Genomic DNA, 10,541 nt, shown 5'->3' with positions numbered 1-10,541 from the left:
AGATAAATTTATTAGTTAAATACTGATTTTACAGCCATTCCACCTTAAGACAATGTTATCAGGTTGGTGGGTCAGGAGGGAATGGAGGGGCAGCCTTCAGGGAGGAAAAGTGTTAAATGATGATTAAAACAGAATCTTGGTTCAAAGGTACTCTGCTACAGCCAGGAGGGCTGGGGTGGGGCTGGGAGTCTGGGGTGGACGGAGTGAGGCCACAGTCAGCGGCGGCTCTGCGGATACAGAGGACAGGGAGGAAGGAAGTCTTTGGGAGCCCAGCGTGGAGGGAGGAGGCCAATCCAGAACAGCTGGGAGCTGCATGTCCCCTCAAGGCCCACCCTCAGTGTCTTCTTATAGCCATTGTCTTTCTTTCGGCCAGTTTTGTTGTTTGGTTTGTGTTGATCTTGCAAACTCTCTAGCTTCTCATCTCCCAGACAGAAGGTTCTTGCCAGGGAAAGAATGCAGGTCCAGGTGCCGGTGACTTGGCCAGGCCACCGTCCACAGGCTCAGAGAGCAAGCAAGCTGGAGTCCCGAGCAGGGCGTGCCCCCCAGGTGCACTCCCCGGAGGACCTCGAGGATGAGTGTTCGCCAGTTAGTTTAGCAGCAGGACCTCTGTCCCTTCTCAGTACCCCTCTGCGTGGATGCGGTGAACGGAGGATGCTGGGGTCTGCCCTTCGGCTACACTACTGAGCTCTCGTTTTGACAAAGAGGAGGCATGACTGGGCTGAAGACAGAGCCGGATGGCTCAGGACAGCAGAAGGGATGTCTATGTCACAGGCCCTGGTGGGAGAAGAGAAGGAGCAGAGCCCTCAGCAGGGAATGGACTGGGGACGGCAGCACTGCCCAACGGCTATCTGATGACGCCACGCGGTGCAGGGGTGCAGGCCTCTCTTCCATTTCCCGGGGTGCGTTCAGTCACCTCTGCACAGCACCCAGTGCTACTGGACTCAGATCAGCCGTGGGGATGCAGGGATGTGCAGTGCCTCAAGGGGAGTGTTGGGCAAGGGCTGAGGCTGCCCGAAGGGGCCTGTCACATTCAATACACATCAAGCAGATGCCCTGTTCAGGCTACAGCGGGGGTCCCAGAGCCCTGCCCCATCAGCTGCCCGTAGAGCCCCAGTGCTGGGAACACAATGGTAAAGCCACCACCTTGGGTCACAGCAGTGGGAAGCAGGGGAGATGGACATCTTGTCTCTGTCAGGGGCGGGGCCAGGTGGGACAGGGAATGAGAAAGAAGTCGCCAACTCCATGGAGGAGACTTATTGTGCCTGCCGTAAAGGGTGGGCTGGTCTGTGTCAGAGCGCAGAGAGTGGGCTCCTTCCAGACCCCACCTGGAAAAGGCACCTGAGAAAATCCAACTCCCACTTCTCAGAACCAATTGTCGACTTCAAGTTTCTTCCCAGTTGCTCTGGAGTCCTTCCCAGGCAGAGGGCGGCCCCCAGGTCCCAGGTCCGTGCAGGAATTTGAGGAGGGAAGGAGGAGAGATTAGGCAGTGATTATGTCCCCGTGACTGTCAGCCAAGACCAGACTGTTCCAAGAGTCCTGCTTGGAGCTGGCCTGTGGTGACTGGCTGACAGGAGATGCGTAGCCTTGTGGGGAGAGCTTCAGGGCAGAGAGGACCGGGTGGATGGAGGGCCCGTGGCCAGACACGGCACTGACGGAGAACGTCTGCAAGGCAGAAAGCACCATGAGGCCAGTGGGATGTGCCTGAGGGCTCACGGGGACCAGAGTAGGGACTGGTAAAGGTAGGCTGGGACACAATGACCCCATCATGTCATCCAAGGAGAAACCTGGCATGAGCAGCATGTGCCTGTGACCCCAGTAACTCAAGAGGCTGAGAAAGGAGGACTCAGAGCTTGAGGCCAGCCGCGGGAACTTAGCAAGGCTCTAAGCAACTTGGTGAGGCCCGGTCTCAAAACAAGAAGGGCTGGGATGTGGCCCAGGGGAACAAGCACTGCTAAGTGGCATCTCCAGTACCAAAAAACCCAAAGAGGGACCTTGCGGAAACAGCACCCTGCCCGATGTCTGCACCCACCCTGCCCTCTGCAGCTTCCCAGCCTGTGTCCAGCCAGCAGGGTCCTTCTTTCCCATCTGGGTGCCAGCATCTGGGCACCTTCTCCTTGTTTCCAAAGGCCATGGCACAGAAGGCCAGCTGTGTGTGCTACAGCTGTATCCAAATGCTGTGGCTTGATAAGCCATCCGAGGGCTCAGGGGCAGGGCTTTGGTAGCCCCGCAGGGGCTGCTCCTGCTGGCCATCTGCAGGTCTGGGGGCAGCTCATGCTGCATCCAGGGTCTGGAGTCCACTCCCCCGTGCAGCCCTGCCGCCCCGCCCACAGGGTACCTGGGACATGGAGCTGCTGTGCCCATAGTGAGATGACAAGCCGGGCTCTGTCTTGATGGGGCGCATCTCCTCGCTGCTGGTGGTGGTGGTGCTGCTGGAAGCACTGCTGGTGGGAGGAAGGCTCTCACTGCCGGAAGGACCTAGAACAGGGGGAGCCAGGAGGCACAGCTCAGAGGCAGGGAACTGGGAGAGTGGCCCTTTGAGAGAGCCGGACAGTCTCTGCTGATGGCTTCATTTACATTTGCCAGGGAGAGAAGCTGGGGTCCATATCAGTGGAGGGCACAGTTCTCAAAATGGAGCAGACGTGTCCTATTCCAAGGGGACTCTTCCAAATGACAAGCTCGTCCTCTCCCCCCACATCCCATACCCTTGAGGCCACATGTGTTTTAGAATTTAAGATCTGGATTTCAAAAAGTGCAAACACTGTATACTATAGAATGTCTCCAGAGGCATCTGGGACAACAACCCACAATCAGATTCATGAACATCGCTACAGCAAAATGCGAACAGTTGTACTGATCAGGATAAATGGCCCTTGTGTGGGTTCAGAGTAGGTCCAACTGCCAAACCCGTCTTCCTGGGTCTGGAATTTGGAGAGGGGATTTTTATGGCTGAACTGAACGCTTGCTGTGCCCGTGTGGCTGCGTGCGAGGATGGGAGGTGATGCCGGGGCAGGGCTGCAGCTCCAGGCAGCAGGGAGGAGGGAGACACGGGGGACCACGGGTGTGAGGCAGGGGATTCAACAGAAAGTATCTCTGCCAGAAGGAGTGAGCCAATGGTGAATCTAGAAAGTAGAATTCCCATCATGTCCTCGGTGGTGGAAATGGCAATTTATCTGACTGTCATGCTGCAGAAGAGAAGAAAAGCTCCTCATCATATCAGCCAATTTATCTTCTCTGCAACTGCAGCACTGACCTGTCAGATCCTTAACTTGGTAGCCATGTGGCGTAGGGAATGCCTGCACAGGGGACATTAGTGACCCTCCTTACTAATCTAGGAATTAAGAGGCAGAATGTTATATTGAACGGACTATTAACCCTGGTGTGTGAAGACTTCAGCTTTAATTTCAGTTCTACCCATGAATAGCTGTGGTGTAACTCTGGCTAAGTCAGTGCCCTCTCTGAGTCTATGTGCTCATTAGAAAGATGGTGTTAATAAACAGTTTCTCTGGGATCCCGAGTGGATCACTGAGACACTATTGACAAAAGAGCTTCCTGAAGTACAAAGCACCAGGTGACATAATGACACCTAGACATAGATCAATATGTAGAGAAAAAGACTAAGAGGATCCTGGTCCTTCTCAGGAAGCTAAAGGGATTGAGTTCTGGGCTGGCCATAGCACCAAAGACAAAGGAACCAAGCAACATGCTCCTCTCTGCCTCGGGCCCTCCACTGGTCCCACTGGCCATCGCAGTTGATGGCAATCAGACCCCAGCTAGAGTTGAGCCAGCTCCGAAAGCTCCCACTATGTACCATGGCAACTTTATTCATTGTGTGCTCAAGAGCCAAGGATGAGTGGGGCTGTCACACCCCTTGGCAGCCCACGCTGGCCCGGCCTGACCCAGGAGAGGAGCTCCTCACACCCCGGGGCTCCTGGCACTTCACCCAGCAGAGCTCTGTGCCTTACCTGCTGCTGTCTTGGATTTATTCAGGTTCTTGGGCTTCCGTTTTCTGGTTTGAATCCCCTCTTTCCGCATCGCGAGAGGCCTGGGGACCTAGAGGGTCACAAGTCAATACATGTGGCTTCCCATTTGCACACCTTGCACTGCAGGAAGGTGACACCTAAGCAACCTTCTGCAAACCCAGGCTGAGCACCCAGGCCCCTGGGACTCCTCGGAGAAAGGAATCAAATCTACTTTTAAAAACACACTGAGGGCTGCAGCCTGGGGGTAGAGTGCTTGCCTTGCTCGCAGGAAGTCCTGGATTTGATCCCCAGCATCAGAAAAAAAAAATTTTTCATTGGGTACCTGTTATATGGTGGGTATTTTACTAGACCCTGGAGAACTAGAAAATGACACAGTTCCTTCCCACCAGAAGTTCCATTTAGTGGGAAAGAGAGACGCGGAAAAACCACCGGACTCTGTTAGTGACATGGGAAAACAGAGGAAACAGTATATTGTGTCCTGGGTTGGAGAAGAGAGGCATGAGGTTATCGAGGAGGGCTTCGCTGAGAACGTGACACCCAAGAGGCACTAGGGCAGGTGTTTTGGGCAGCAGGAATGGAATGTCCAAAAGCCCTGGTCATCCCACCAGGGCACTGCAGAAATAGGAAGGGGTGCTAGTAATAATGACACTGAGAAAACAGACAGACTGGGGTAGCGCTAGGAGTGGAGACACGGGCACCCGTCACACTAGCTCTGCCCTGCAGTCCTGCTGGAGCTGGTGATGGACTGCACGGGTGGAGGGGAGTGCACGGGTGACACCAGAGAGACGATGCTATGGCCAGGTCCTCCGAGAACTGTGCGAGGACAGCACCAGGTGCACCTGGTGCCGGAGCAAGCCGCGACTGGTAGAGTCACACCCTTGAGCCCTCACAGGGGCCTAAGCAAGTGTTCTGGGCTAACACAGGCCAAAGGGCACCTTTCCAGTATCTTTAGATCCTGTGCCTTCCCCACATCTGCTCTCTCTGAAGCCGGGACCAATCTGCTAGCCCTGGTCTACTCTATGCTCATCTGCCACATAGAACTAATAAAGGCCACACCTGCAGACGTGGAAAGAAAAGCAAGTACCACTGCAAAGACACGAACATGGACCGGCTATGAGAGAGAGACAACAACCTATGTGACCTAGGTCACAGCAGGCAGGTGTCGTCCCCCCAATCACCTCCTGGGCTTCCACAGCCACCGGTCCCTTCTGCCATCTCTATCTGCAAGGTCATAGATGGTCCCCCAGCCTCTATAGTATGGAGTCATGCTATACATAATACTTGCAGTGTGTGTTTTCATTTTACAGATCAAGATACATAGCTTTATTATCTTTACATTTCTACCCAATATTGCACATTATGGGATGTCCCATAATTTATTCAATCATTCTTTATGGGGCTCTGAAGTTTTTAAGCTAGTTTTTGCCACTATAAAGAAGACAGCAATGAATGGTTCAAATGTTATCATGTAGTGGTTCTTTGATTTTTTATAAGCTGTTTTCCCAACAGTGGAGCAGCTATGTGCAAAGGTTCGTGTGTTTTCAACCTGAACCAGTGTTGCTAGGTTAGCTTCCTAAAGAACAGGTGCAGCAGTTCACATGTGAATCAACAATACACAAGCGTGCCTGTTCCCCAGATTCACACCAGCAGTAGCTTTTACCATCCATTGTTGCCAAAAGTCTCAGGGTGCCTTAGTTTACACTGCCTGGCTCCCAGTGGGCCGGGCATGTGTGCATGTTCCATGGCTGTCTGGCTGGTTCCTGTGAGTTTTCTGTGCCTTTGTCCATTTGGTACAGTAGGGGGAAGACCAACTGTACAGGCTATAGGCTCTGTTTTTTATTTTGTTTTGTTTTAGTTTACCTTTGAACAAGAAAGATCTGTATGTAGATCATGTAAAAGGTACAGAGTGTACAGTGAAAATAATGTTCTCCTAACCCTGGTTCTAAACCCGTTTCTTCTTCTTCCCCTCCCCTTTTCCACCTGCTCTCCTCCCTTTCTCCTCCCTTCCTCCCTCTTTACCCTGCTTCTTCCTCCTTCTGTGGTGCTGCAGATGGAACCCAGGGCCCTGCGCATACTAAGAAATGTTCTAACACTGTGCTCCACTTCACTACCCTGTTACCCATTTCTTTTCTTGGAGTATCCCATGACGCAATTTATTTATTTTACTTTCTTCCTTTTTCTTTTCTTTGATTTTTTGCTTTCAGTACTGGGGAATGAACCCCGGAGTGCTTTACCACTGAACTACATCCCCAATCCTTTTTTAGTTTTGAGACAGGGTCTCACTAGATTGCCCAGACTGGTCTTGAATTTTCCATCCTCCTGCCTCAGCCTCCAGAGTCACCAATTTCTTATGTATTTTTCCAGAAGTACTGTACACATTATAAGCACCTACATATAAATGATGTTTTCCTCTTCATTTATAAAAATGGTGCCATACCATGTACAGTGCTCTGCACCCTGCCTTAAAAATCAAAACAACAATAAAATGCAACGTTATATAATGGAAATTGTCCCAAATCAGAACATAAGGAGCTTCACAGGAACTTTTTATGTTGAGGAAATATTACGTGCATATCAGTTTTTACTTTCTTTAGGCATCATTTTCCATACACTAATATTAAATGTTTAACAATTAAATACTTAAGAGTTTTAAAAACTTGCTTAAGGAATTCTTCTTCCATGCCCAATGTTACATAATACCTCCTCTTACATTTCTTTAGTTTTATTATCTGGCATTTTTGTTGTATTTATTTTATTTTTCTAGTATTTTCACTACAATATTTTGTTGTTCAGTATTTTCATTTTCTTACAAAGATGTTCTACATTTAGTGTCTTTAAATCACCTAAATTTATTTTTGTTTAAAGCACAAGTGGAGGTCATGTTTTACTTTTGTTTTCCAAATTAATAGTCAATCCCCCCCATTCCACCTGGCCTGTATCGGGGACTCAACCCAGGGCTTGTGCAGGTGAGGCAAGCGCTCTACCACAGTGGAACAGCCCAACCCCAAACACTTGTTTTATTGTGTTTTCTCCAGGGACTGGGGATTGAACTCAAAGGCAATCTGCCACTGAGCAACATCCCTAGCCTGTTTTAGTTTATTTTGAGACAGTCTCACTACACTTCCCAGGCTGAGCTCCAATTTGCCAGCCTCCCGCCTCAGCCTCCTCAGTAACTGGGATTACAGGCGTGGGCCTCCACACTCAGCCCCAAACACTTATCCTTACACAAGCTGACATTTTATCCACTAAGCAGAAACATCACCTTTGTTTCCTGCTACTATATATAGTCTCATCTGTAAAATGGGAATTAAAATGTGAAAACTGAATGAGACCAGCACAGTGGCGAATCTTCCCAATGTAAGTCTTTTTTTTTTTTTTTAATTTAAGAACGAAAAACAAAAACTAAAAACAAAAAAGTCTAGTCTGAAGGAAAGAAGAGTGAAACTTTAGTGATGGGAATGAAAGATCCTGGACACCTCCTGGTCCTTCAAGAGTCCCTGCAAGATGGCAGCGTTGGGCGGGGCATGTTGGTAAGTGGACAGGGCACAGCAGGAGATGGGTGGGGCATGGGTGGAGCATAGCAGAAGAGGGTGGGGCATGGGCGGGGCATAACAGGAGTGGGTGGGGCGTGGGTGAGGCAGGCTCAGAGTCCACTCACCCCATGGAGCTTCATGTAGAGACCACAGGCGTTGCACACCGGCTCACCCTCAGCATTGCGGCGCCACAACGTGGTGGTCGTGGTCTGGCAGTTGGCACAGGAGAGGCCCACTCGGCGGGAGGCGGACTGCAAACAGAAAGCAAACGTTTTGTGTCCAAGTGGAAGGCAGAGGCTGCTGCTTGTCTTCCTAAGTGGTGGCAGGAGGAGGCCACTACGGCCCTGGGTGCCATCTCAGACTAGTTGGTTCCGCCCTGGGTGCCATCTCAGACTAGTTGGTTCCGTTCATAGCCGCTGCAAGACCTCTGCAGTGCCAGCAAAGTGCAGTGCAGCCTGAGGCCTGGGGTCTAGTCCTATCATTTGACATCATCCAAAAACTGGGCCCTGCAGGCAGAGAAGCTTCTTCCCAAAGTAGAATTAATGTTTGCTTCCAGGTCTGGGAAGGGCAGTAGAAGAACTTGATGGACTTCAAAAGGGGCACTCAGGGTTTATCCCCTGTTCCTCCCTCCCCAACATACAGAAAAGCCAGTCAGAACAAACACCAGAGCCTCAGCCTTCCTAGGCTCTGGGTTTTATTAACTGATCCACTGAAAACAAGGAAGCAGGCTCTGGGTTGAACCCAGGGGCTGGGTAGGAGGCCCTCAAGACAACAGGTCAGTGGAGACTCCAAGTCTGAGTGGGTGGGCCGTCCTGCACACGGCTTCACTTTCCAATTCCACACAGTGCTGGTTGCACTAGATGGTTTGGTGCATTCTTGGAACTTGAGCTAACTCTAAAGTTGTGGAGTTACCTGATGCTCCCATCTCCCCACCCACCTAACCCCCTCAACCCACACCCTTGAGTTCCAAAATTCAAAACCAGAGAGTTCCCCCCCAGGATGAGAGCCTTGGAGCCAGATGCCAAGGAGGGGCGAGGTGGCTTCCCCAGGCTGGTGGAGGGACTGTTGGCACTTGCTTACCAGCCGGCGCTGGGGCTTAATGAGGGGCCGGTTGATGCCGTTCATCTTGTGGTAGAGGCCACAGGCGTTACACAGGTAGTGCCCGGTCCCGTCCCGCCTCCAGAGTGGGGTGGACATGGCCCCACAGTTGACACACTCTCTGCCTTCTGAGAAGTCATCAAACATGTCTACTGGGTGGGGAAACAGGAGAGAGCACACAGGATCACAGCCTTGTTCATGTCCAGCAGACCTCCATCCCAGAGTCTAGAGCCCAGAAAGACGCCTTTTCCTTGAAAGGAGAGGAAGACCAGCTGGCTGCCCTCCTCCTCCTCACTCTGAACTTCACCTGGGGTAGTGGGTCCCGGGCTGCATGGGAAGTGGGCACTTTTACTCCTAGCCCTCCCAGACCTGGCAGGGCGTTCTTGAAAAAGCCAAAGCCCAGCTGCCAAGGCTGGGAGGGGCACATCCAGACCTCAGCCCAGCTCACTCTCCCTCTGAGTCTTCAACCCAGGGGCTCATCTAACCAGGACTGCTCAAACTTCTCTCCCTTTTTTCCTTCAAATTTAAGATTGTTTTTTCCCTTCGAAGAAAAATATCGTAAATATTTACATTAGGAGAATCACAAAGTACCAAAATTTGTAAAGATAATGCAGTGTTACAATCATTTTGCTTTATTATATCCTGTGCAAGGTTTTATAGGAGGCATATGTTTTTGAGTAACTGAGTTCAGGATACTTCGAATCTTTTTCCTACATTAGAAATTCTTTATAAACTCCTTTTATCACAGTGTAACAGTCCATCATATATATATATATATATGCTCTCTTTTAACTACTATCATTCAATAATTAATCTTTGTCCAGTGGCCAATTTTTATGTTGTAAATATTGCTCATTTTCTACATAAATCTGTACATTCCTGGTTATTCCTTAGGATACTCTCCTAGAAGGAGAATCCCCCACTCGCTGCTGCCCTTTATTTTATGCAGTACTATATCTCAGTACTTACATTTTCTTTTTAAGACAGGGTCTCACTAAGTTGCCCAAGCTGGCCTCTAACTTGTGATCTTCCTGCCTCAGCCTCCCAAGTCACTGTAATTTCAGGTGTGCATCACTATGCCCAGCTACTAGTACAATTTCTAGGTCAAATGGAATTGATTTCTACTTGAGTTCTTGAAATTTTCAAATTCCTCTGCAGGAAAGACTTTATTTTCTCATTTTTCCCTACTTTAATACATCTGCATGATCTTCTGTGTCCTTGAAATCTTTCCTTATTTACTGGTACGTAAAATAAAGGTGCTTATTCCCAGCAATAGCACCTCAGAGCAAGTCAGATGGGCTCAGAAGGCTGCTATCATCTGTCACTTCCCTTTCTCCTCCAGTTCTACAGAATTTCACAGGTGACAAATTCCTCATAAGGCCCTTCTCCTTGCCTGGGTGAAAGAGGCTAGGCCAATGTTCTCATTCCTTCCATTCTATAGAAAGCCCGACTCAGAACTTGCAGAAGTCCCACTGACTTCATGCTATTCTGATTTTCTGTCCCTAAACACAGCCACCTTGGTCTTCAGGTCTTTCTTGTCCTGCTGCCAGAGGCAAGGTGGATTCTCCAGTGAAAAGGGAAACTTCTTTGGGAGGCGGGATGCCAGGTGAAATCTCTCCCCACTTCAGGCCCAGCCTGGTCGAAGGCTGCACATTTTACTAACTCTGTGGCCCCGCTACCAGCTCTAAGGGAATGTGACTGGAGGAGAAGGAGGGGCCCTCCCCCCAACTCTGGGTACACAAACAGTCATTTGCACCTGCAAACAGGTAGCTGTGTCCCCACCAAGTAAACACTGTGCAGGTGCGAGGGGCTATTTGCTCAGGCCAGGGCGCTAACACAGCAGTCACACGAGAGGCTATTTTTACACCTGGGTCACACTCAGGGCCCTCCATCAAGGTCACCTGTGTTCCGAGGTGACTCCTGTCCATGG

At 50.3% G+C, this 10,541-nt stretch overlaps 1 protein-coding gene across 3 annotated transcripts in view; it reads right to left on the bottom strand.

Annotated features, from left to right (window-relative positions):
• Window positions 1-1,479: 1,479 nt before the first annotated feature.
• Window positions 1,480-10,541, bottom strand: part of Gata4 (GATA binding protein 4) — a 40,679-nt gene continuing 31,617 nt past the window's right edge. The window contains exons 2-6 of one of the 3 annotated variants that reach the window (XM_027927127.2): window positions 8,594-8,763; window positions 7,639-7,764; window positions 3,963-4,050; window positions 2,336-2,475; window positions 1,480-1,662 (exon numbers count right to left, since the gene is read on the bottom strand). In XM_027927127.2, the coding sequence (XP_027782928.1) occupies window positions 1,480-1,662; window positions 2,336-2,475; window positions 3,963-4,050; window positions 7,639-7,764; window positions 8,594-8,763 (707 nt within the window). Of the gene's footprint in view, window positions 1,663-2,335; window positions 2,476-3,962; window positions 4,051-7,638; window positions 7,765-8,593; window positions 8,764-10,541 lie in introns of those variants that run through there. The other 2 variants (XM_027927128.2, XM_034635277.1) reach the window with 2 other exon arrangements.

This window comes from Marmota flaviventris, chromosome 3 (genome assembly GCF_047511675.1).
Source record: "Marmota flaviventris isolate mMarFla1 chromosome 3, mMarFla1.hap1, whole genome shotgun sequence".
NCBI lineage: Eukaryota > Metazoa > Chordata > Mammalia > Rodentia > Sciuridae > Marmota > Marmota flaviventris.
This window is presented reverse-complemented; position numbering and strand designations above follow the sequence as displayed.